The 27,223-nt window shown below is 40.3% G+C and overlaps 1 protein-coding gene and 1 non-coding gene across 2 annotated transcripts; both read left to right on the plus strand.

The window, feature by feature from the left end:
- Nucleotides 1-2,365: 2,365 nt before the first annotated feature.
- Nucleotides 2,366-26,546, plus strand: ALOX5AP (arachidonate 5-lipoxygenase activating protein). The gene is made up of 5 exons (XM_070751698.1): nt 2,366-2,511; nt 17,420-17,519; nt 19,470-19,540; nt 20,624-20,705; nt 25,563-26,546. Exons 1-5 carry the CDS (start codon nt 2,442-2,444, stop codon nt 25,723-25,725), a joined length of 486 nt encoding a protein of 161 aa, XP_070607799.1. The 5' UTR covers nt 2,366-2,441; the 3' UTR covers nt 25,726-26,546.
- On the plus strand, nt 23,411-23,481 carry TRNAG-GCC (transfer RNA glycine (anticodon GCC)). Its single transcript has one exon. It is a non-coding gene; the product is annotated as a tRNA-Gly (tRNA).
- Nucleotides 26,547-27,223: the final 677 nt, after the last annotated feature.

Consider the following 27,223-nt stretch of genomic DNA (forward strand, 5'->3'; position numbering starts at 1 on the left):
CAAAGTGTTGGTTATGACCTCTAAAGCCCTTCATGGCATCGGGCCAGAATATCTCCGGGACCATCTTCTGCCGCACGAATCCCAGCGACCGGTTAGGTCCCACAGAGTTGGCCTTCTCCGGGTCCTGTCGACTAAACAATGTCGTCTGGCGGGACCCAGGGGAACAGCCTTCTCTGTGGTGGCTCTGACCCTCTGAAACCAGCTCCCCCCCGGAGATTAGGATTGCCCCCACCCTCCTTGCCTTTCGGAAACTCCTTAAAACCCACCTCTGCCATCAGGCATGGAGGTATTGAAACATCTCCCCCTTGCCCATGTAGTTCCTGTGTATGATTCGACTGTGTGCTTGTTTTTTATATATTGGGGTTTCTTTTGGATTTTTTAACTTAAAACTGTAATTTAGATTGCTAAATATTAGATTTGTTACTATGTATTGTTTACCATTGTTGTGAGCCGCCCCGAGTCTACGGAGAGGGGCGGCATATAAATCCAATAAATCTAATCTAATCTAAATCTACAGAGGTTTATGAGGGAAAACTGAAACGTGTTCAACCCTCTTTCTTCAACAAAGCTTGCTAAATTTGAGTTCCAAAAAACAGTGTGGGAAGTCCTTCCGTCAATGGACTAACCAGAGTTTCTAAAGAAATACATCATGTCAAGTGAAGGTTGCAATTGAACCAGAAATAATGTCCAACTTTCAAATGCACTTGAAAGCAAGGAATTTCAGAAATCCAGATATATTCTCAAAATTGTACAGAGTTTTCAAATAGAATTACCCTGATGTTTAAAAATATTAAGTGAACACAGTATGCATGAATTCTGAATTGGGAGCACAACATTACTAATCACATCCTCATAGGTTATGTTCAATAATTATTTAAGGTCCCAGATGCCTATCTATGATTTGCTGCTTTGAAAAATTAACATAGCCAATGCTCTAACTTGCACTAGAAATGGGATTCTACTCAGGGGAGAAATCCAGTAGGTTCTGACAGGTTCTGGAGAACCAGTAGTGGAGATTTTGAGTAGTTGAAGAGAACCAGCAAATACAACCTCTGGCTGGCCCCAGAGGTTGATTGTATTCATAAAAGACATTGACTTCATCTCAGATTGGTCTAACACTTGGCAACTTCAAATATCATCTAGCAAATGCTCTGTTCTCCACATCGGCAAAAAGAATCTGAACCTCGTATACAAACTAAATAAACAAAATCTCACAAACAACCCCCACTCAGTAAAAGACCTTGGAATACTAATATCAAATGACCTAAGTGCCAAAGCCCACTGCAACAATATCACCAAAAAGGTTTCTAAAATTGTCAACCTGATCCTATGTAGCTTCTGCTCCGGCAATCACCCACTACTCACCAGAGTTTACAAAACTTTCGCCAGACCCATCCTCAAATACAGCTCACCTGTCTGGAACCCACACCAAATTTCGGACATCAACACCCTAGAAAATGTCCAACGATACTTCACCAGAAGAGCCCTTCACTCCACCACTTGAAACAGAATACCCTACGAAACTAGACTTACAATCCTGGGTCTAGAAAGCTTAGAACTACGACGCCTTAAACATGATCTAAGTATTGCCCACAAGATGCTACAACATCCTGCCTGTCAACGACTACTTTAGCTTCAACCACAATAACACAAGAGCACGCAACATGTTCAAACTTAATATCAACCGCTCCAAACTTGACTGTAAAAAATATGACTAGCAATCGAGTTGTTGAAGCGTGGAACTCATTACCAGACTCCGTGGTGTCAACCCCCAACCCTCAACATTTTTCTCTTAGACTTTCCATGGTTGACCTCTCCAGATTCCTTAGAGGTCAGTAAGGGGCGAGCATAAGTGCACTAGTGTGCCTTCCGTCCCCTGTCCAATTGTCTCTCCTATATTTTATATATCTTTTCTCCCATCCATATATCCTTCCTCTACTCTTCATTGATGCATTCTATTCTCATATCTCTTCTTCTATCCCTTCCCTGATTTTTACTACTACATGTTTTTATTCTCTTTAACTTTTAATTTGTATTGGACAAAATAAATAAATAAATAAATAAATAAATAAATAAATAAATAAATAAATAAATAAATAAATAAATAAATAAATAAATAAATAAATAAATAAATAAATAAATAAATAAATAAATAAATAAATCAGTTGAACTAAATATATTACACACTGGGAGAAAAGAAAAAATAATGGCTTGGTTAAATGACTTGGTTAAATATGGCTATACTCTGGTTCCTTTCTTTATACAAAATCAACCAACTTTACATTTTTATCTCACACACTATCAAATTGCAGACTGTGAAGTCATTAAAAAAAATTTCCATTTTGCAAAACAAGGGAGACAGTAACTTCCTCTTCGTGGTTGGTGGAGCTGAATTGCCAAAGAGAAGGACACAGAAAACCTCCACAGGACAAGCTGTCAACATGGACCAAGACATGGTTGGATACATCGTTCTTCTGGTGATAATCACCCTCCTAAGTGTCATCCAAAATGGTAAGACTAAAGATTTGTACACAAAATATTAGTGTACAAACCCAAGCAAGAAAGATATACGGGTAGTTTGCGTTGGGTGGATGGATTGGTGTGTTTTCATGGACTTCTTTTTGAATGCCTTCATGCCTGTTGATATCATTTGAAAATTTCCAGCTATTTGCTTTTCTTTTTCTTCAATGTTGGGGGTTTCCGGGGTCAAAAAACAGCAGTTTTAATATTAGGCTTTTAAGTATTTATTATGGATTAATAGTATGCACGTTCAACGAAAATTAACTTGACAAAAATTGAAAGAGAAAAAGTTGGATGTGGCAAATTACAAACTGCACTAGAAATTTATTATCCAGGACTATAGTTGCATGAATTGAAACATTGACTTGGCCTTAATCCTTCATCTCTCAAATATTAGTATCAGAGGGGTTTCTTGATGGCAACAGTTCTGGTCCTTCCTTCCTTCTTTCCTTCTTTCCTTCTTTCCTTCCTTCTTTCCTTCTTTCCTTCTTTCCTTCCTTCCCTCCTTCCTTCCTTCTTTCCTTCTTTCCTTCTTTCCTTCTTTCCTTCTTTCCTTCTTTCCTTCCTTCCTTCTTTCCTTCTTTCCTTCCTTCCTTCTTTCCTTCTTTCTTTCCTTCCTTCCTTCTGTTAAATTCCCTTCCTTTTTAATGATCCATTATTTTCTTTCAATAAGCCCATCCCTTTGTTATTGTTAAAACTAACAACAACCCCTATATGTGTTCTCTCTTTACAGCTATTTTAGTTTCTTGTAAGTGAGTTATAATCGTTTTTAATACATTTCTTGAAGCTTGCTGCTTATTTTGAGTGACTTTTTTTTTTGCTGTCATTAGAAAATATTTGTTTCTAATGACAGGTGTAACTATAACAACCGCCTGCTTTGTTGATTCATAGAGTTAAGTAACGGATAAACTCTACAATGATGGGAAAGGTTCTATAGGTGTTTAAAGTGGAAATGCCAGGAATTTAATCTAGAATTTTCGCATGCAAAACATAGAATCTACCGCTCAGTTGCAAAGCTTCCATTCCATTCCTTGTTCTCTGCTAGGCTGGGTGAGATGATAAAAATTTATGGGGAAGGTAAAGGCAATGAGAAGAGGAAGGATTAGGCTACTTCCTCACTAATCATTTACAGCATTTTTTAAAATCATCCAACCATACTGAAATATTAAACATTTGTACACACTAGCTAAGTAAGATAATGGCCTTAATAATGCTCTCTTTTTAAGACTTTAGTTTCAGTACACAGATGTTCATGCAAGCTTCATATTCAACCCAAATGGTAGTGAAAATTGCAGATGAAAAGCTGAACACCAAAAAAAAGGGGTAGAAAGAACCCCACTACAGATGTATTGAAACAATATATATGTATTTATGTGTACAGGCAGGGGTGGGCAGCAGGCAGGACGGGGTGGAACGCAGTTCCACCGGTGGAAATGAAGATGCGTGCGCAGCTCCAGCTGTCACTTCCTGGATTACAGGTCTCGGCTCGACTCTCCGCTTTTTCCCTGCTGCTGCTGCTGCGTCAGCGCTCCTTGCTTTTTTCTTCTTTCCTCCTTCCTGGCCTCGGACGAGCTTCCCTCTCTCCTGCCCGGCTCCCCTCCAGCCTCACGCGGCCACCTCCTGCCTGAGGTGAAAGCAGAAGGTGTGGGTGGAACCGGCGCTGGCAGCAATTATGCTTCTGGCAGCACCCGTTCACCTAGCTACCCAGCCTGAGGCGGGGGGGAGGCGACCCAGGAAGGAGAGTGTGGGAAACACGAAGCAAATTGTCACCCCAGCGTGCGACACTGGTAAAGTTGTAAGTCGAAGATTTCACAGTTCACTTGAACGATGATGATCGTTCAAGCCACTCCCATCTGGTCACATGACCATTAAGCCACACCCACAAAGTAAGCCACATCCACAATGTGGCAGTAAACATTTTGGCTGTCCATTACTGTGTACAGGAATAGTAGTGGTTTGCTACCAGTGAGGTAGGGGATTGTGCACCGGTAGCGGCTGCCAGATTGTGCAATTTGTGTGTGACTGCTCCGGTGGCAGTCCTATGGGCGCTGCCCAGAGGTGGGCTGCTAAGGTGGAACAGTGGCGTGTGCCTGCCCCCATGGCTCTAGCAGAGTCCAGCACAATTCTGCTACTGCAGCTATGCAGGTAGCAGAATCGTACACGAAGATGCAGGTGTGTCTTTGTTTCCGTGTGGTTTTTTGCTTCCATGCCGAAACACGTGTGTTTCACTACAAACTCAACTGCAGAAAATACAACTTCAGCAACAGAGTGAACAATGCCTGGAATTCACAACCCGGCTCTGTCGTTTCTTCCTCAAACCCCAAAAACTTTAACCTTAGAGTACCTACTATCTACCTCTCCCCATTCCTAAGAGGTCTGTGCATAAACGCATCATTGTGCCTACCGTCCTTGTCTTACTGTCCTGTTGTCCTCATTTATCTGTACTTACTTTGCTTATGTTTATGTTTATGCCTAGACCTGCTATCTTGTACATTTATTTATTTATTTATTAGAATTGAAAAGGACCTTGCAGGTCATCAAGTCCAACCCCCTGCTTAAGCAGGAAATCCTACCGCATCCCAGCCAAGTGACAGTCCAATCTCCTCTTGAAAATGTCTAAAGTTGGGGAGTTCACAAGCTCCACTGGCAGGCCGTTCCACTGGTTGATCTCTCTGACCGTCAGGAAGTTCTTCCTTATTTCTAGGTTGAATCTCTCCTAGATCAGCTTCCAACCATTGTTCCTCATCTGGCCCTCTGGTGCCCTAGAGCCCCTCCTCTCTGTGGCAACCCCTCAAGTACCTGTAGACTGCTATTATGTCCCCACCTGGCCCTCCTTTTCTCTAGGCTATCCATGCCCAGTTCCAGCAATCTCTCTTCATAAGTCTTGGTTTCTAGTCCCCTAATAATTTTGATTGCTCTTTTCTGTACCTTCTCTGGAATTTCTATGTCTCTTTTGAAGTGTGGTGACCAGAACTGAATGCAGTACTCCAGATGTGGTCTGACCAGGGCGTTATAGAGTGGTATTAATACCTCTCTGGTCTTGGAGTGTATCCCCCTGTTGTAGGATTGTGTTGGCCTTTTTAGCCGCTGCTGCACATTGCTGACTCATATTTAGTTGATTATCCACCAAGACTCCAAGATCCCTTTCATAGTCACTACTGCTAAGTAGAGTTCCTCCCAGACTATATGCGCATCTAGTGCTTTTTTTTAACCTAGGTGAAGGACTTTACTCTTCTCGACATTGAACATGACTGACAAATAAACAAATTAATTAATTAATTAATAGAATTAAGTTCCATCATGATAGTGCCTCTCCTCTGAAATGTTCCCCAAAACTGCTTTTAATTTTTAAAAAATTGAAATCCAGGCTCCAGAGATATGTGCAAATGAAGTCCATAAGAGCTCAGAAGTACAATCTGCAGGCAAGATTAGCTGAATTTTCTGTTACCTTAAAGGCATGTCAATGCAAAATGAGATTGACACATAATTCTACCCACTGCTCTGGTTTTGTGAATCAATCTGAACGGGATGCAGAGATATCAAGCGCAAAGCACAGACAAAGGAAGTACAAAATTTGGAAACAAAGCTGAGGTTTCTTTTCAGGAAGTTGTGATGCAACTGTGTAGATGGACGCTGGTTGCTTAGTGGGAATTTTTAAAAAAAATTTAAAAAGAAGATTGGCCTTTTAGATAATTGCATTAAAGTGCTTCCACCGGGCCTTAAAAGCAGGGCTGAAATCCAGCAGGTTCTGACCGGTTCTAGAGAACCGGTAGCAGAAATTTTGAGAACTTCAGAGAACTGGCAAATACATGCTTAAATCTTGTCAAAATCTCTGTGTGTAAACCTATTCCTTGGGGGGCTCATCGCTCGGACAGAACAGAAGCCTATGTTCAAACATTTGTATTTGTATTTATTAGATTTGTATGCCGCCCCTCTCCGAAGACTCGGGGCGGCTAACAACAATATAAAAAGACAATGTAAACAAATCTAATATTAAAAATAATCTTAAAAACCCCAATTTAAATAACCAGTTAAACATAGCCTGGATTATAGGTCACACATGCAGACTAGAAACTGGAATGAAGCAAAATAAGATGTTAAAAACTAACACAAACTAATATTAAGTCACCAAAAAAAAAAAAAAAAAGGAAGAGACCGAAGAAAAATCAAGAGTGCAAGAAAAGTGCAAGAAAGAGTAGTCCTATTTTGACCTCCTGACCAGCAATGTTCTGGAAGTATCTGAGAAACACCTATTTAGTAAAAGTCATTGTGATTCATCAAAACGTAATAGGAATAGTAATGACAAATGGCGTCTCAGTAGGTCAAAATCGGAGCAGTGTTGAACATTACAACACCCTCCTCCCACACACTGGGGCTTTGATATCGTCCACAGTGATCGTTTTATCATTCATCTTTGATGGATGCCTTGAAGATCCAGATCTTTGGGAAAAGACTGTAAGGCTGAGAAAGGTGGAAAGAAAGAGAAAGAAGAAAACCAGAAGCAAAATGGATGGACACAGTGATGATAAACACCTCCCTTATGAAACCAAGTTGCAACGTCTTGGTCTCTTCACCCTTGAAAGAGGGCGTTTAAGGGGTGACTTGATCGAAGTGTATAAAATCATGCATGGGATAGAAAAGGTGGATAGAGAAAAATTATTTTCTCTATCACACAATACTAGGACAAGGGGGCACTCCCTAAAGCTCATAGGTAAGAAAGCAAGGACAAATAAAGGGAAATATTTCTTCACCCAGAGAGTCGTTGGTTTATGGAATTCACTTCCAGAAGAGGTTGTGACAACTGTCAGGCTGGATAGCTTCAAGGCAGGATTAGACAGATTCATGGATGCCAAGTGTATCGGTGGTTATTGAAATGGATGTCCATGTGCCACCTCTTTGTTGGTTGAGGCAGGCAGGATTCCCTTGAGAACCATTTGTTGGGGGTCAAGGGAGGGTTTTACCTTCTCTTTCTGCTCAAGATCCCCATGTACAATTGGTTGGTCACTGTGTGACACAGAATGCTGGACTCGATGGGCTTTGGCTTGATTCAGCATGGCTCTTCTTATGTCCTTATGCTCTTATGATGGCTGCATTAGTGCAGTTCTGAAAGACTAGGTGAGCAATAGATTGTCAGAGAGAAAATGTGATTGCTAGGAATTTTTTAAAAAATTATTTATTTGGTCAGATTTCTATGCTGCTCTTCTCCGCAGACTCAGGGGGGGCTAATGGTGCATTAAAATGATTTAATGGTGCATAATCAATCAGTTAGGAAACAAAAAAATTAAAGAACCATCATTCCAAACTCAATGTTGTCAGTAGAAAAGCACTTAATGATGGCAGAAATAAGAACATACTGTAGTTTTCAGAGTATAAGACCCACCAGAGTATAAGACCTTAGTTTTGAGCGAGGAAAATGTGGGGGGGAAATCTACCTACTTGTTGTGGTTAGCTCTGGCCCAGCTCCTGCCCCAAGGAATGTACAGGTGGATGTGGGGGAAACATCCACATGCCGCAGGCCTGTTTTGCTCCCGATGGAATCTGCCGACGAAGCCTCCTCTGACCAAGGAAGCGTGAGTGACAGGGAAGAGGGGAGTTTGGCAGACAGCCCAAGAGGAGATCAATCATCTGTATCATCCCTGGATTCTGAACAAGAATTAATGACACATCCACGCATGCATAAAGCGATGCACAGTAGAGAACAACTGAAGGATTATTACAAGAGAAAATGAGGCCACCTGTGGTTGGGTGGGGCTGCTGTAATTAGTGCTACAGATAAAAGTGCAGCCTGGTGTTTTAGCCTCATGGCAGTTTATCTGATTCATTGTTTCGTCAAGATCGTGGTTTTTGTGCTGTTCAGGATTGTGTGTGGACTCTCTGGACTTTAGAATTGGACTCAATTTCCCAGTTATTGGGTGAGCAATTGGATTGCATTTAACCTGTGCCTTGTGTGTACCAGAAAATCCCTTTGACATTTAAAAACGGAGCTGTTTCTGTTTTTCTGTTTATAAAAACTTTTGGGTTTTCCTTTTATCGTGTGGTGTGTGTCTTTCTGAACTAATTACCCTGTAATTACGGGCGGTTGAAACACGCCGGCAGAACATAGACTGATAATACCAGGGAGGCATTATGAGGGCAGGAGCTTCTGAAAAAGCCAAGGGTGCAACCTATCCTGTAACCCCAGCTAAAATAGCCCTGGAAAGGCAGATTCCGGCTATTGGAAGGGAACAGGTGTATGCTGAGCTGGATAGGTTCAATTCCATGGCTGCACCAGCAACCGTATCATCAGTAAAGCAGGCTAAACATGGAAAGAGAAAAGAGAAAATGTTACTTTAACGGGAGCACAACTAAGTTAAGCTGTCTCAGCTCTTTGTGCTGGGGACGACACAAAGACCATTCGATGTGGACATGAAGAAAGTGGCCCCTGGGGCATTGTCTTGCCTCAGTTAAGGGGAAGTGACAAAATTCCTTGGTAATCATGGCTTTTTCTCAATAGAGCAAATTAGTATTTCTCTTCCTTCCTTTTCCTGTTCCGCATTGTTCTTTGCATGCAGATGGATATATAATTGTGAGCTAGCAGCTTGACAATGGCTGTTTTCAAACTTCCCTATCTGCAGAAATGTCACCCTGAAAACTTCTCCATACGGGTAGTCAATATCAAATTGCTACTGTTATTTATTTATTTATTTATTTATTTATTTATTTATTCATTCATTCATTCATTCAATTATTATTATTATTATTATTATTATTATTATTATTATTATTATTATTATTATTAATTATATGCCGTCCTCTCTGGAGACTCGGAGTGGCTTACATTTTATTCATTCATTCATTCATTCATTCAAGAAGGGAAAGGGGGGACATGATCGAAACATTTAAATATGTTAAAGGGTTAAATAAGGTTCAGGAGGGAAGTGTTTTTAATAGGAAAGTGAACACTAGAACAAGGGGGCACAATCTGAGGTTAGTTGGGGGAAAGATTAGAAGTAACGTGAGAAAATATTATTTTACTGAAAAGAGTAGTAGTAGATGCTTGGAACAAACTTCCAGCAGACGTGGTTGGTAAATCCACAGTAACTGAATTTAAACATGCCTGGGATAAACATATATCCATCCTAAGATAAACGATAAAATACAGGAAATCCTTGGAGAGGGGCGGCATACAAATCTAATAAATTATTATTATTATTATTATTATTATTATTATTATTATTATTATTATTATTATTATTATTATAGTATAAGGGCAGACTAGATGGACCATGAGGTCTTTTTCTGCCATCAATCTTCTATGTTTCTATGTTTCATTCATTCATTCATTCATTCATTCATTCATTCATTCATTCATTTTGACTTCTATGCTTCCCAATCCCGAAGGACTCAGGGCAGCTCACAACAATATAAAATTGCAATAATAAACAATAAAAAGAAGTCAAGGGAAGAAAAAACAAGCAATTTCTAAAATCCTAATTAGAACTTAAAAAACAGCTCAGCAACACATATACTACTCATTCATATCAATTCATACATATGGACAAGCTAGTGGTTGATTTAGTGTGGCTAAGGACGGTGTACCAGTAGTGAAAATTGAGCTGCCCCCGCAGCTTTGCTTCTGTTGGGTGTACGCCATGCATCCCAGCAAGATTTTGCTTCTGGGCATGCCCAAGTCTCTCGCGCACGTGTGTCCCCTTGCGGGATTTTGCTTCTTGTGCAAACACAGAAGCAAAATTTTGCTGGGACATGTGCATGTGCCTGCAGCAGAAGTACAGCTGTGTACGCAGCTTACCAGTAGCGGCAGAATCGGGAATCTGCCCCTGCAGCAGTAATGGGTTGCAGCCAATATGGGTTCTGGTGGCGGAAATTGAGATGCGCATGCCCAGGGGTGGGCTACTGCCCAGACAAGGTGGAACACAGCGGGGTAGCGAAAATGGAGCTCCACCCAAGAGCACCCAATTTGCACTAAAAGGTGTGTTTTTTAAAATTTATATTTTTATTGATTTTTATAATATAAAACACACACACAACATATGACATATAACATGTGCTCAGTGATCCCACCACCAGACAATCAATCATACCCCACCACCAGTTGGGGGTACTTCTTGTATAAATCATTTAAACCCAAGAGTGAAATATTTCTTTACATATTATAGAGTGATTCCAACTTGTTTCTTATAGCTTGGTCTCGGATCCTACTCGCCATATATCGTCTTATCTTGTCCCATCGCCCCATCAGCTGTTGCAAATCAGTTTCATTAATCGAATTCATCCTTTTATCCATAATCTCGAATTGAATGTGGTCCACCATATACCTATACCAATTTTGCATTGTCCATTTTGTGGCGTCTTTCCACCCCAAGACTATTACCGCCTGAGCGCTTTCTATCGCTGCTTGTTTTATTTCTCTGTATTCTCCCATCTCCCTACTTTTAACTAATACTGCCATTTCCTTAGTAATCGTCCATCTTATATTTAATATGCTATTAATATCCTCTTGCACTTTTTGCCAAAAGTTCTGCACCACTGGGCATTCCCAGAGCATATGCATAAACACTCCTTTATCTTGGCACCCATGCCAACAGATACCTTTAACGTTCTGCTGAAAGTGTGCAGGTTGAACGGGTGTGTAATACCATTTATGTAATATTTTCCTTCTCATTTCCCTAACTCTTGTATTCTTGATTTTCCTTATATTCTCTACTGTATTTTCCATCTCTTGCACCTCTACTTGTATCTCATTTTGCCACCATTTAGTCAATCCTTGGATCACATCCCCGTCTGACTTCACTAACATCTTATATATATTGCTTGCTTGCGCCTTCGTACCCTCAGTTTTTTCTCTTATTATTTTCTCTAACTCTATCTCCTCCCTAAATAGTGCTTCTTTATTCTCCCTTTCATTCAGATATTTACATTTTGCATTTATTTGTAGCCTTCTTCCCTTACCCAACCACCATTCTGAAGTAGACCCAGAGGCAGGGTTCAAGCAATCGGTACTTTTATTCAGCTCAGAGAACAAGTGACAGCTCAGCAAGGCAAAGTGACAATTCAGCGAGTACCGACTGACTCTGCCTGGAGAAACCGCTTCTTTTATACATTTGCGGTTCCCGCCAAAGCTAGAGCCGGCCGCGTCTGAGCCAATCAGGAGCGACTTCCTGCTTCGGCTCAGACAGCGCTGGAAAGAGGAACAAACTATTTACAGGAGTTACAAGGTAGCCATTTCAGGATACAACACCCCTCCCCTCATAGTTGGACACATCCATCACGAAAGCCATGTGACAAAGTCGTCCAATCGGTGGGGCCTCTGAGGAGCTCGCGCTGACCTGCGCAGTTCAATTTCTCCTTCGACACCGACTGTGGAGGATGGTTCGCCGCTGTTCTCCCGGCGCGGTGGACTTTGTCCGGCAGGCCCAACGAAGGCTTCGGAGGACGAGGATGGCTCGGCGTCGCTGGATGGTTCCCCCTGGCCCGATAAGTCTCTTTGCATATTTCTTAACTCGGGCAATGTGCTAAAGTCTGTTGAAGGGGGAGAGTCCATGTCAGCGGTTTGTGTCAATTGATTTTCTGTTCGCTTCCGAATGTGGTCTATGTGTCGTTTCCACAAACGACCATCCTCTAATTTTACAATATAAGTCTTTGGTGCATTTTGCTTAACAACAATTCCTTTCATCCAGTTTACATTTCCATCAAAATTTTTTACATATACATCTTGTCCCAAATACATTTCTCTTCCAGGTTTTACACACATTTGGTTATTATTAACACAGAACCTTGGGTTCAACCTGTCTAGTGGTGACCTCAATTTCCTCCCCATCAGTAACTCTGCAGGGCTTACATGTGTGTGCGAGTTAGGGGTAATGTGTTGGGTGAGTAAGAATTGGTCCAAGTTTTGTTGTACATCCCCAGGGCCTGACCTGCGCAATGCCTCCTTTGCCACACGAACGTAACGTTCTGCCAATCCATTAGCCCAGGGCGAATAAGGCGAGATGAGGGCATGCCTGACCCCCAGGCCATCTAGGAACAATTCGAATTGCCTGGCTGTTAGCTGTGGCCCATTGTCAGACACTAAGATATCTGGGCAACCATGGGATGCAAACAGTCTACTCAATACCTTGATGGTGGCACTTGTGGTTATGTTGTTCATTGCTATTATTTCCACCCATTTGGAGAAAGCATCAACCACTATTAGAAAATACTGGGACCCCACTGGGCCAGCAAAGTCAATGTGGATTCTTGACCAAGGACCAGCAGGCTGCTCCCACTCAGCCGGAGTTGTTTTGGGGGGACTAGGCCGTGACTCTTGGCATGGTTCACACCTTGAAACCCAACTTTCAATGTCAGCATCCAGCCCTGGCCACCATAAATGCCCCCTTGCTAGGCTCTTCATCCTGACAATCCCAGGATGACCCACATGTAACATTTTGAGTACCTTTTCCCTCAGGCTTTTGGGGATGATCACTCTATCTCCCCACAGCAGGCAACCCTTTACATAAGATAACTCAAGTCTTTTGTTTTTAAAATCACACAATTCAGGTTTCACAACATCATTTTGCCATCCCTTTAGTACACAGTTCACCACTTGTTTAAGGATTTGATCTTGCTGCGTGTGTGCAGCTACCTCTTTGGCCGTGGTTAGTGGCTTATCCTCGAGTTCTATCATTAATACATCTGTGGAAGGAACAGGGTCTTCCACTAAGTCTGTTATGGGGCACCTGCTGAGGCCGTCTGCGTGATTGATTTCCTTCCCCCCCTTGTGAGTGAGCTCATACTGGTACCCTGAGAGGAAAAGAGCCCATCTGATTAGTCTTGGAGACATAAAAGGTGGAGTGGGCTTGTTGGGGGCTAGCAGACCTAGTAGAGGCTTGTGGTCAGTGACTAGTTCAAAACTTCTTCCAAAAATATAATTGTGAAATTTCTTTACCCCTGCCACTAAAGCTAGAGCCTCCTTGTCTAACTGGCTATAATTCCTCTCTGTGCTGGTCATGGTTCTTGAGAAAAATGCTATTGGGGCCTCTGTCTTATTAGGTAGAACATGAGCTAGGACTCCTCCTATGCCGTACGGCGAAGCGTCGCACGTGAGCCTAATGGGAAGTGAAGCACTATATTGGACTACTACACTTTTAGAAGTTAATAATTGTTTTATTTGAGAAAAAGCTTCACGTTCAGTTTCCCCCCATGTCCAGCGGGCTTCCTTCTGGAGTAAACGATGGAGAGGCTCTGCTACCGTTGCCTTCTGTTTTAAGAAAACGGAATAAAAATTAAGGAGGCCTAAAAATGCCTGCAGCTCATTCTTATCTCGTGGTTCGGGGGCTTCTCTAATTGCTCTCAGCTTCTCTGTTGTGGGGTGGATACCTTCTTTGTCTATTTTATATCCTAGGAATTCTATACTGTTGGTTCCCCAGACACATTTATCAGGCTTGATTCTTAAACCTTTGTCCTGTAATCTCTTAAGTACTTCCCTTATTCTTTTGTTTACTTGTTCCTGGTTTTCCCCTGCAATTAAGATGTCATCAAAGTATGGAATGGCCCCATTTACCCCTGACAATAGGCGTTCCATAATGCTCTGGAATATTCCTGGGGCTATGCTTACCCCAAACTGTAACCTCGTGCATTTGAACGCCCCCCTGTGCGTTACAATTGTTTGTGCGTTTGCTGTTTGTTCATCGACCGGAAGTTGCTGGTAAGCTTGCGCCAGGTCGATCTTTGCGAACCTTTTCCCCTCCCCCAGGGAGTGTAGAAGTTGTTGTACAACCGGGATGGGGTAGGGGTGGTGTTGGAGTGCCTTATTCAGGGTAGATTTGTAATCAGCGCAAACTCTTAAAGACCCATCTGGCTTCAGAGGTGTAACAATGGGAGTTTCCCATGGCCCCTGTTCCACAGGGACCAAAATACCTTGGCTAATGAGTTTATCCAACTGCATGTCTAGTTTGGGGAGAAGCGGGAGGGGAACCCTGCGAGGTTTTAGCCTGACCGGTGGAACCTTGGGGTCAATAGAGAATGATATAGGGGCCCCCCTATACAATCCCAAGGTGGGGTTGAACACTTCAGGGAACTCTTTCACAAAATTAGGCATAATATCACAGTTTACATTACACACACCCGAAATTTCGATCCCCAACGGTTCCATCCACGCTAAACCCAGAAGAGAATGCTTAGCCCCGGTTACAATAAGCATGGGAAGGGTACATTTAACATTCTTGAATGCAATAGGTACATTTGCTGTTCCCAGGACCGAGATTACCCCCCCTTGAAAGTCTCTGATCACTAAAGAGGTTTGATTTAGATCAGTTTTAGACACATTAGGCATATACAGTTTAAACTTCTCCCAAGGCATGATGGTATATCTAGAACCCGTATCCAGCTCCATTGAGCAAGGCTGGTTATTTAGTAACAGTGAGATAACAATTTTAGCCCCCTTTTTGGTTGCCGTGTTATTCACGGAAAATTGAGAGTTACCTCTATAGTAGTCGCGGTTAGCGGTTGAGTAGTTCCTTTGACCCGAGTTGCGGAACGGTCTTTTTTCTCGCGATTGGGGGGTCTGGTTTTGTGGTCGCTGGTATTGCGGTGTGGCGAATGTCTCTTCTGGTGCCGTTGCTCTGCATGCGATGGCGATGTGGCCTCGACGGTTGCAGCGGTGGCATGTGGCGTCTCGGAAAGGGCATCGATGGCGCTGGTGGTTTCCCCGGCAGCCCGTGCAGGGGGCTGGGTGAGTAGCTCTGTGGTGTCTCGGCTGGTCTTGTACCAGGAGGCAGTTGTCCCCGCTGTGCGCTGGTTGGCTGAGGTCGTCTGGTTCTACGGTGCGGGGAGATGCGGCGTCAATCTTGGCAATGAGTTCTCGCCTTCCGTGCTCTTTCAATTCTCTAGCTGCTGCGTCGGCGGCTTCTGCGGTTTGCGCTAGTTTAATCACGGTTTGTAGAGTCGGCTCTTCTTCGGTGAGGAGTTTATTTCTCACAGTGGCGCTTTTCATGCCGAAAACTAGGGTGTCGGTGAGGCGAGCTTCCGGGTCTTTAAACTTGCATTGAGCAAGTACCGTTCGAAGTCGCGTTGTAAACTGATTGATTGACTCAGTTTCCTTTTGAGCCATCATGGAAAACTGATGCCGAAAGACCATGGCTGGCTTGGTCGGCTTGAAATGGCTCGCTAGCTTTTCCTGTAGGACGTCCCAAGCCACGGTTCTTGCTTGCTGCGGTTCGGTGAGAGTCTGGGCAAGGCCACGGATTTCTGGGCCGCAGTAATTAAGGAAAATAGCCCGTCTGCGATCGGCTTCGGCGTCCTGTATTCCCGCCGCCTCGAGGAAGATCTCGAAGGTGGCCATGTATTCGTCCCAGGTCGTTTTTTCGGGATCGAAGAGTTCTGGAGCCTGGCCGATCTGGACTTTGTTCATGTTGCACGCGATGTTTCTTCCGTCCGTTCGTCGCCAGTGAAGTAGACCCAGAGGCAGGGTTCAAGCAATCGGTACTTTTATTCAGCTCAGAGAACAAGTGACAGCTCAGCAAGGCAAAGTGACAATTCAGCGAGTACCGACTGACTCTGCCTGGAGAAACCGCTTCTTTTATACATTTGCGGTTCCCGCCAAAGCTAGAGCCGGCCGCGTCTGAGCCAATCAGGAGCGACTTCCTGCTTCGGCTCAGACAGCGCTGGAAAGAGGAACAAACTATTTACAGGAGTTACAAGGTAGCCATTTCAGGATACAACACATTCTATACGATTTCTACTTTTGCCTCCCATCCTTCTCATATAACTGTTCTATCTTAGTTACCCCTCTTGCCTTCAACTCTCCTATACCCCTATTTAAATTTATTTCATTATCTTTCTATTTATTACATAAATCGATGACAATTTTGATTTATATAATCTTATTTTCCCCTGCCATTTTTTCCAAATTTCCATAGTCCCTTTCATGGGACCTATTAGTTTATTTAAATCGTCCTTGACTTACTACCACAGGTGAGCCCAAAATTTCAGTTGCTAACCAAGACAGTTGTTAAGTGAATTTTGTGCCGTTTTACATATGAAACAAATGAATTGAGCAAGTCAGTTCATGTCACCTTTCCTTGTTTTGAACGTTCCCATATTGAAGCTCCTTATATTCCACATTCAGATTGTAATTCTGCCTTTCAACCTTTTGATTTTGTTTTTCTGCATGGTAACCTGGACAACCAGGTATCTCAAAGGCTTTACCCTAGCTCCGCCACATACACCATTTTTTTCTAAATGAAGTTCAGTTCTTCCTTGTTCCAAAGTGCTATCCAACCCAAATCTATTATCCAACACTATATTACCAATCATTTTATATTTTCTATCCATGTGAGTACAGGAGTGGTTTACACAGTATGAAATTATGCCTTTGCCATTGTCCTAAAATTATAATCTAATCCTATATCGGTGTTACCCATTATAATGCTTGATTACTTTAGCTGGGCAGATGGAATGACCTTCACCCCTTTGATGGTCTTGCTGAGATTATATACCCTTGGCATATACTCTTCCAATGAACACCTCATCACTACCACAATGAGGTAGTACAGTACAGCAAGATTTTGAGGGGATGAGGGGAAAGGCTTTTAATAGGTTTGGTAGATTTATTTTATCTAACCATACTATTTCAAAAAAATTTAAAAATTATCTCTTGCAATGCAACATTTTTGTTTCATACTGACATTTTGCTAGCTAATTATTATATTGTCCTAGAAATATTTCCACATATTTTAACAGATTGCTGTTTTAATAGAAAAACTAATAATTTTAACCGCGTGCTTAATACAAATGTTTCACATTGCTGTTTTTGATATTATAATTATACTCATGTATCTTAGTAACTTTGGTATTCTACATCAAGAAAAAGCAAAACCTACAATAAAAATTCATTGTGCATTTTTTTTTAAAAAACTTTCAGCTTTTTTTGCAAGCAAAGTTGAACAAGAAAGCCACTGCAACAGAGGCAAGACAAATCAGAAGTGCTGTACATCTGCTTTTGACCGTGTCTTTACTGCCAAGTGAGTATTCCTTTTCATATTTATCATGTAGTGGGCTTTAGAAGGCAAGTAGCAGACCAGCATAGCTACAACAGCATTTATTGACTCAAAACTGGAACTGAGGACAGCAGGCAAATGCCTGTAATTTATACTCTAGGACAGGGATAGGAAAAGTTGGCTCTTCTATGACATGTGGACTTCAACTCCCAGCATTACTGAGCCAATCATGCTAGCTCAGGAATTCTGGGAATTGAAGTCCACATGTCATAGAAGAGCCAACTTTGCCTACTCCAGCTCTAGGATCACAGGACCTTAACCAATCATAGTACAGTGATACCTCGTCTTACGAACTTAATTGGTTCTGGGAGGAGGTTCGTAAGGCGAAAAGTTTGTAAGATGAAACAATGTTTCCCATAGGAAACAATGTAAAATCAATTAATGCGTACAAGCAAAAAAATAATAATCGCAAAAACGGTGCTCTGCTGGGCGCTGCCACCTGGCTGTCACCTTTTGAAACAGCCGGGCACTTCTCAGCGTTCTCCCAAATGCCAAACCCAGAAGTTCAGCAAAAGTTCGGGTTCGGGCTCAGGAGGCCGCTGAGAAGCGCCGCCGCCCGGCTGTCACCTTTGCAGAAGAGCCGCGGCGCTGTCGGCCAGTCGGGAGGCTCAAACAAAGGTGGGGAATCCCAATAGGGAATTCCATGGGCGGAGCTTTGACATCACGAAGACGTCCTTCCTGGAGTCTTACCCTCAAAAAAGGTGATATAGCACTACACATAGGGGTGGGCTGTTGCCCGGATTGGGGGGGACACACAATGGGGTAGTGAAAATGGAGCTCCACCCCAGAGTACCCAATTTGCACTGAAAGATGTTGAAAGAAAATGGAGGGCGTCCTGCATAAGCCACGCCCACAGTGTGGTTGTAAAAAATTTGGTAGCCCTTCACTGACTACAAACAGAACAACTAGACACAAGAACAGTTTTTTCTCCGAACGTCGTCACTCTGCTAAACAAATAATTCCCTCAACACTGTCAAACTATTTACTAAGTCTGCACTTCCCATCACCCATCTCCTCCCATTAATGACTGTATGACTATAACTTTGTTGCTTGTATCCTTACAATTTATATTGACTGGTTCCTAATACAATTTGATGGCTTATTTGTACCTGGGCTATCATTAAGTGTTGTGTCTTATGATTCTTGACAAACTTAACTTTTCTTTTAAGCACACTGAGAGCATATCCACCAAGACCAATTCCTTGTGTGTCCAATCACACTTGGCCAATAAAAAGTTCTATTCTATTCTAATAAGTTTCCTAACATATTGTATTTTATACATCATTTCCTAAATATATTTACACATTGTTAACTATTTTTTAAAAATTTCATGGCTGTGGATACATTCTCTTAATCTTAGCAGAATATGCCCTCACTCTTTATAGGTTATGACCTATAAAGCCCTTCATGGCACCAGACCAGAATATCTTTGGGACAGTCTTCTGCCGCATGAATCCCAGCGACCGGTTAGGTCCCACAGAGTTTGCCTTCTTCGGGTCCCGTCGACTAAACAATGTCGTCTGGCGGGACCCAGGGGAAGAGCCTTCTCTGTGGCGGCCCCGACCCTCTGGAACCAGCTCCCCCCTGAGATTAGGATTGCCCCCACCCTCCTTGCCTTTCGTAAACTCCTTAAAACCCATCTCTGCCATCAGGCATGGGGGAATTGAAACATCTCCCCCTTGCCCATGTTGTTTTGGTGTTTGATTGATTGTGTGCTTGTTTTTTATATATATTGGGGTTGCTTTTATGAATTTTTTAACCTAAAACTGTAATTAGATTGGTAAATATTACATTTGTCACTATGTACTGTTTTTTGCCATTGTTGTGAGCCGCCCCGAGTCTGCGGAGAGGGGCGGCATATAAATCCAATAAATCTAATCTAATCTAATCTTCCTCTTCCTAATTTTTCTTTAGCCAAAATTGCAGAGATGCGTATCCTACCTTTCTTGCTGTCCTTTGGTGTGCTGGCCTACTTTGCAGCCAAGGTAGGTAGTCAATCCACTCTTCTGATCCTGCTCTTCAGCCTGAAAAGCTCCCAGAGCATGCGCAGAAGCAAAAACAGGCTGTGACGCAGCTCAACTTTTGCTACCAGTATAGCATCCTTTTACCGTTCCGGTAGGAACCCACTACAGTACTGGTCTATATTCCAAAATGCTAGCAGTTCCTTCCAGCTTGGTTTGATTTCCCTTTGAAACTGCAGTTCGATACTTCAAACATTTACTAAAATGTTTCCAGTAAAACAGCAATGTTCTGTTAACCATGGTTCATGGTTTAGCAGGGTGCATGAAACCAACAAGCTGTGGGCTAACAATAAACCATCATTGGCATCTGCAGATGGATGTGTTATATCATGTAGATCAGTGTTTTTCAACCAGTGTGCCGTGGCACACTAGTGTGCCGCGAGACATGGTCAGGTGTGCCACGAAGAAGGAAGCTCAGGTTCCGCTCTCGCAACTTTTTGCTGAGAGAGAGAGAGAGAGAAAGCAAGAGAGAGAAAGAAAAGAAAAAGAGAGAGAACGCAAGAGTGAGAGAGAAAGAAAGCAAGAGAGAGAGAAAGCAAGAGAGAGAGAAAAGGAGAGGAAGGGAGAGAGAGACAGAGAGAAATGAGCAAAAAGGGTAGGGAAAAAGAGAAATGAGAAAATGATTGAGACAGAGAATGACAGGAAAGAGAGAGGAAAAAACGAGAGAGAAGTGACTCTTGATTTAAAGCATCTGATAAAAAGCACCCAACGAATAAGAGAGAAAACCCCCCCAGCCCTCACCTGTTTTTGGAAATAGTTCAAGAGTGTGTATACACACACACAAAGGTGGGGAGGAGACAGGGATGGAAAAAGAGAGGAGAGTGTCTTAGAGTGTCATTTTGTGTCATTTTGGTTGGTGATGTGCCCCAGGATTTTGTAAATGTAAAAAATGTGCCGCGGCTCAAAAAAGGTTGAAAATCACTGATGTAGATTATGACATCGTTGTGGTTTCTATCAGATGTTGATATAAACCATGGCATATGTGACTTATAAATGGTGTGAGAATCCAGCCTACCTAAAAACAGGTTTCTCCTTTCTTTATTTCAGTTGCGGCTGCCTTTGCGGGGTTGATGTACTTGTTTGTGAGACAAAAATATTTTGTTGGCTACCTGGGAGAAAGGACCCAGAGGTAAATCCATCATTTATTTCCCCGCCTCTCAGAACTGTCAGATGAGCATTTATGAGTTATTTCTTCCTTCTGCCAGTGCTGAAATTATTAATCCCATATTCTGTAATTCTATTTTATTTTATTTATTTCTTCAAGTATGTAGTAGATTACAGATATAAGTATAAACATAACTATGGATACATGAAATGGATACGAATAAAAGGGAACATTAGTTTTATGTATGGTATCCTTGTGTTGTATGGTTTTTTAAATGATGGGTTTTTAGATGCTTTCTTTTAAATATTAGATTTGTTACATTATCACATTGTTATTATTATTGTTGTGAGCCGCCCCGAGTCTGCGGAGAGGGGGCGGCATACACATCTAATAAATTATTATTATTATTATTATTATTATTATTATTATTATTATATTAAGACAGGGATGGTAGGCACGTTGGTGCCCATATGCACGACTCTTAAAGACCTCTTAGGAATAATAATAATAATAATAATAATAATAATAATAATAATAATAATAATAATTTATTATATTTGTATGCCACCCCTCTCTGAGAACTCGGGGTGGCTCACAACAATAATAACAATGTACAAATCCAATATTTAAAAACACAATTTAAAAACCCTTATTAATAAAATAATCACGCAACCCAATCAAACCATACATAAAGCAGTAGTTAGGCGAAGTGTCAATTTCCCCATGCCTGGTGGCAGAGGTGAGTTTTCAACAACTTACGAAAGGCAAGGAGGGTAGGGACAGTTTTGATCTCCGGGCAGAGTTCGTTCCAGAGTGCCGGGGCCGCCACAGAGAAGTCTCTTCCCCTGGGCCCCGCCAGACGACATTGCTTAGTCGACGGGACCCGGAGAAGGTCCACAGGAATGGGCTGAGGTCGAAAGTAGATATTCTATGCATAAAGTTTTGGGGGGAAGAAACCAGAAATTATACACCAGAGATTATTACATCTTTTTTCTAGATGTTTTAAACTATATCTCTCATAACCAGCTGGAATTACCAGAGTTGTAGTGCAAAACATCTGGAAAAAACTAAGCCTGGAAAACCTCTTTCAGATTTACCCTCTCAAGCTAATTTTGTCTGAAAAATAAAAGGTGCAATTCTAAATAGGGTAGGGAGATTGCCAGGCAGAAGAGGAAATGAATAGAATAAAGGAAATAGATCTTCCTTCTTTTGTTCTCTGTAGTTTCTTGTGGTTTAAATCCATATGCAAACAAGGTTCATATATGCGTTTATTTTATTAAGTTTTTTGTTGTCCATTTTGCAGTTGTTGGCAACTCTGAGCATCTTATGTGCATGAGTCACATATATGCAGTGATGTGCAGTGTCGCAGTGGGGGTAGTTTGTTTATTCACTATTTATTGAATACTTAATAGTTTTTTTTTATTGTCCTTCCATCTCTAGTACCTTAGTATGATCCTTAATTACTTTTAAAATACGAAATAATTAAATAGCATGTTTTTACACATGAACGCTTTAATCATTTTAATTTCATAGCAATTCAAGAAAATTGAGCTATTTGCCTAATCTGTTATCACACCGAACCTTGTGGGTTCAATACAAAACCTTAGAATGCTACTGTGATCCTCAACAAATCATGCTGTCTAGCATTCGTCCTTTAGGTGGCTATTCAAATAATGTGACGTAATTAACTGAAAAAGAGTCCAAGCACCTATTTGAAAACTTATCTTGGTTGGTAAAGATTTATTGGATTTATATGCCGCCCCTCTCCGCAAACTCATTCCCACCCAGTCACATGACCTTTAAGCCACCCCCCATCACAGGACCGTCAAGCCACTCCCACCTGGTCACATGACCATCAAGCTGCACCCACAAAATAAGCCACACCCACAAAATAAGCCACACCCACAGTGTGGCAGTAAAATTTTTGGCAGCTCATACAAACTGACAATTTATAGCACATCCAGGTGAATAGCTTTCTCCTTCACAAACTCTCCAGCATTGTTCCTTAATTCCACATTCTTTCTGAGATCAGGATGCTAAAAATAAATTGGAACTATGCTGAGATCAGTAACTTATTTGTAAATAAGTATCTATATCAGTAAATATAAATATAGGTTCAAGAGGGAAGTGTTTTTAATAGGAAAGTGAACACAAGAACAAGGGGACACAATCTGAAGTTAGTTGGGGGAAAGATCAAAAGCAACATGAGAAAATTTTATTTTACTGAAAGAGTAGTAGATCCTTGGAACAAACTTCCAGCAGACGTGGTTGGTAAATCCACAGTAACTGAATTTAAACATGCCTGGGATAAACATGTATCCATCCTAAGTTAAAATACAGGAAATAGTATAAGGGCAGACTGGATGGACCATGAGGTCTTTTTCTGCGGTCAAATCTTCTATGTTTCTATGTTTCTAACTTATTTCTAATGGTGTTAGAAATGTGCATGGTGGTTATTGGGTTTCTTACAAAGGTAGAATGGTGGAACAGAAGGGATGATTAAATTTCTCTCTCTCTCTATGTGTATACTGTATATATATATAAACACAGATGTGTCTTAAGTATTTAAGATCACGAGGGTGCACTTTTGCACACTCATGTATGTTATGTACACTCATTATGTATGCTAACATTATGTATGTTGGATTCAAAATACAGTACACTGTGTAACCTAGTGAAGACCATCAACCTTCCTTGAGACTCTAATATCTCTCCTGTCTTTCAAGCCTGCATTGGTGGTTCAGTGGTAGAATTCTCGCCTGCCACGCGGGAGGCCCGGGTTCGATTCCCGGCCAATGCAACATAATTTTTTAAAAAAATTTTTTTTAAGGGGCGTGCCTAATTGCACCAGCGTGCCTTCCGTCCTCTCCCCTAATGTTCCTTTTTTACTAGTACTGTATCATGTATATGAATATTATTATATATTTTGTCCCACTTGACAAAACAAACAAATTAAAAAATAAATTAAATAAAATGTGCCATTCCCAAAGTCATGCACCACAAGTTTCATAGCCACTGCAGTGTTTTGTACAAAGGCCCACATTATAATAGTAAGCAATGGGATTGTGGGATATTTTATTTTATTTTATTTTATTTTATTTTATTTTATTTTATTTTATTTTATTTTATTTATTTATTTGTTATTTTTATTTATTTATTTATTTTGTCTACTACCTACTACACAATGTAGGTTTGAGATAGGGATATTTTATTTTATTTTATTTTACAGTATTTTATTTCATTTTATTTATTTTTTGTTTATTTATTTATTTATTTATTTTTTCTACTACCTACTAAACAATGTAGGTTTGAGATAGGGATATTTTATTTATTTTATTTTATTTTATTTATTTATTTACTTATTTACTTATTTATTTATTTTGTCTACTACATAATGTACATAACCTACTACACAATGTAGGTTTGAGATAGGGATATTTTACTTTACTTTACTTTACTTTACTTTACTTTACTTTACTTTACTTTACTTTACTTTACTTTACTTTACTTTACTTTACTTTACTTTACTTTACTTTATTATTTTATTACTTAGATTTGTATGCCGCCCCTCTCCGAAGACTCGGGGCGGCTCACAACATGTAAAAACAAATAATAAGCAATCAGACAAATTTAAAATATTTAAATATTTAAAAACCCCATATGCTAACAGACACACACACAGACATACTTTACTTTACTTTACTTTGTTTATTTATTTTGTCTAGTACATAATGTACATAACCTACTACACAATGTAGGTTTGACAGGATAAGTCAAAGTAATATACATCAAGAGAAGATAAGAAGAACATTAGGGATAAACATCACGTAATTAGGACATTAGGACAGCTAAAGCAAGCAAGCAATATTTGTGCAACTTTTAAAAGGTGGTTTTTTTTGAAAAAATCTTTAATGAATACAATCTTTAAAGAGAAGATATGATATTAGCAGGAGGGATGGTGTTGGGATTTTCTGCCTCCTACTGGATGAGGTGGGTACTGTTATTTGGATTTCTAAAACAGGTATTTTCACAGCTTTACTGTATTCTAATGATGGTTTTTAAAAAATAAATGGAAAAAACCCACACTGCCAAAATCGTCAATAAGTCATCTTAAATAGACATAAACTAAGAGGCATGTTAAATTGATCCCTATATATTCTTCAGAGTCTTCGGAGAGGGGTGGCATACAAATCTAATATATTATTATTATTATTATTATTATTATTATTATTATTATTATTATTATTATTACAGTAATCCCTCATTTTTCAGGGGGGATGCGTTCCAAGAATACCTGTGAAAAACGAAATAAACATGTATCCACCCTAAGTTAAAATACAGGAAATAGGGGAAATGTTAATTTTTTTTGTATTTAACGAGTATTTGGACTTTTAAAACCCACCCTTTGCATTGAACAGTCATTGTATAATGTTTCTCAGCTGGATCTACATGTGATATCCTGCCAGTTTCTTTAATAAAGTACAGTAGTACTGTAGAAGAATTTTTAGAATGTTTAATGGATTTAAAATTTTCAATGGATTTAATTGAAATCCATTGAAAACCTGTGAAGTAGCGAATCCGTAAAACCTGTGAAGTAGCGAATCTGCAAAAGATGAACCGCAAAGTAGCAAGGGATTACTGTATTGTTGTTGTTGTTGTTGTTGTTGTTGTTGTTATTATTATTATTATTATTATTATTATATGTATTGCATGAAATTTATGTGCTAATTTCACAACTCTGCTGCGGTAGAGATCTGGACTCATGCAAAATTTTACTCCCCGGAAGCTATACTGTATTAAATGAATTTTGCTTTGATAACAGATGGAGAGATTTTTGGTGTTTCCTAATGAACTAATAACATTCTTCCATTCTCGTTTAAGCACTCCTGGTTACATCTTTGGAAAACGCATCATATTTTTCCTGTTCCTGATGTCCGTTGCTGGAGTCATCAATTATTACCTGGGTGTCCTTTTTGGAAGTGACTTTCAAATGCATATAAAAGCTGTAACCAATACTCTCTCTCCAATATTGCTCATCCCTTAAATCCTTGTGGAATTGAAGGTGAATAGCACAGAAGAGATGTCGGTACTTAACCAATCAATATTTGGAGAAAAAAGGTTGAAATGGATGCATAAATCTCCTCTTAGGTTGCCATAAATCTAATGTTCCTAGACTCTTGCGGTTTTGATTTAACACAGCTTTTTTTCATCCTACAAGAAAGTGATTTATTGTACTCAGCCAGCAAATTTGTGGTAGGAGAAGAATAATTTCCTGCAAGTTATAGAATTTACCATGGGTTTAGACCCTGTAGTTTTCTATTATTTTGGGTTTATTTACTTTGCTTTTAATATAAGTTAAAAAGTAAGAAGTGTCTGATTTTACATCAAAATGTCCACTGATTTTATATATCTATCATTGTCAATCAAATTCAGAGTATAGATTCAATTGTGTGGTAGTTATACTCAGACCCAAGAGTTTAATTTAATAATAAAGCAGAAAATATCTCTTCAGCTGGATTGCTTTGTATCATATTGGCATTTAAAATAAAATTGTTCACAGTAATGAAATCATTTCTTTAGTATGTATAGTATGTTCCTATGTATTTCTCAAAACATAGCACCAGGTGTAATATTGTACACATATACACAAAATAGGCAAATCACTGACATTGACATTGTTTTTTCAAATGCCTTACTGTATTCTTTGAGATAAACTGATGCCATTATGTTTTCCACTATACAAGCTAAGCTCCAATTTGCATGCCTTGCAGAATATTTGCCTTTTCAAATGTAGTACGTGTGTGAAACAGTGAGAGTTGCAGAGGGAATCCACAAAATGCAAAATAAATTCTATTTTCCCCAAGATTCTGTGATTGTGGTTGTGTGTGTGTTTTTTTTTTATTTGAAGCAAGTAAGATCTGCATCAATTTGCAGTGCAGAATACTTTCCCCCAGCGGTGAAGTATGCTTTTTTCTGAAAAGTTGAGATTTTTAAAATTTTGTTTACTGTAATAGAACTGGTGAGACAGTAGGCGGTTATAATGAGCAACAGTGATGCTATTTTGCAGAAGAGTGAATGCAGTCTTCTGTTGAGCAGTTACTCTTCGTGACCTTTGATTTAAGTGAAGAATGGTCCACGTAGCAGAATGGTCTAAAACCTGGCAACTTCAAATCTCCACCACTAAATGCTCTGTCTTACACATTGGTAAAAAGAATCATAAATATAAGGTTGGAGGAATTGAACTTATTGATAACCCTCAGTCTGTCAAAGACCTTGGAGTACACATATCCAATGATCTAAGTCCTAGAGCCCACTGCAACAACATTGCCAAAAAGGCTTTAAGAGTTGTTAACCTAATCCTTCGCAGCTTCTTCTCTGGTAATTTTGAACTGCTAACAAGAGCTTACAAAACATTTGTCAGACCAATCCTAGAATACAGCTCGCCTGTATGGAACCCGCGTTGCATATCTGACATCAACACAATTGAGAGAGTCCCGAAATATTTCACAGGAAGAGTCCTTCATTCCTCTTCTCACAACAAA

This window comes from Erythrolamprus reginae, chromosome 4, assembly GCF_031021105.1.
Source record: "Erythrolamprus reginae isolate rEryReg1 chromosome 4, rEryReg1.hap1, whole genome shotgun sequence".
Lineage (NCBI taxonomy): Eukaryota > Metazoa > Chordata > Lepidosauria > Squamata > Dipsadidae > Erythrolamprus > Erythrolamprus reginae.

Excerpts from the sequence above, each read along its gene's own strand:
- ALOX5AP (XM_070751698.1), top strand. The coding sequence starts at position 2,442 with ATGGACCAAGACATGGTTGGATACATCGTTCTTCTGGTGATAATCACC. Across the intron at positions 2,512-17,419 it reads CCTAAGTGTCATCCAAAATG|CTTTTTTTGCAAGCAAAGTT; the intron begins GTAAGACTAAAG and ends AAAAACTTTCAG. Across the intron at positions 19,541-20,623 it reads TGGCCTACTTTGCAGCCAAG|TTGCGGCTGCCTTTGCGGGG; the intron begins GTAGGTAGTCAA and ends TCTTTATTTCAG.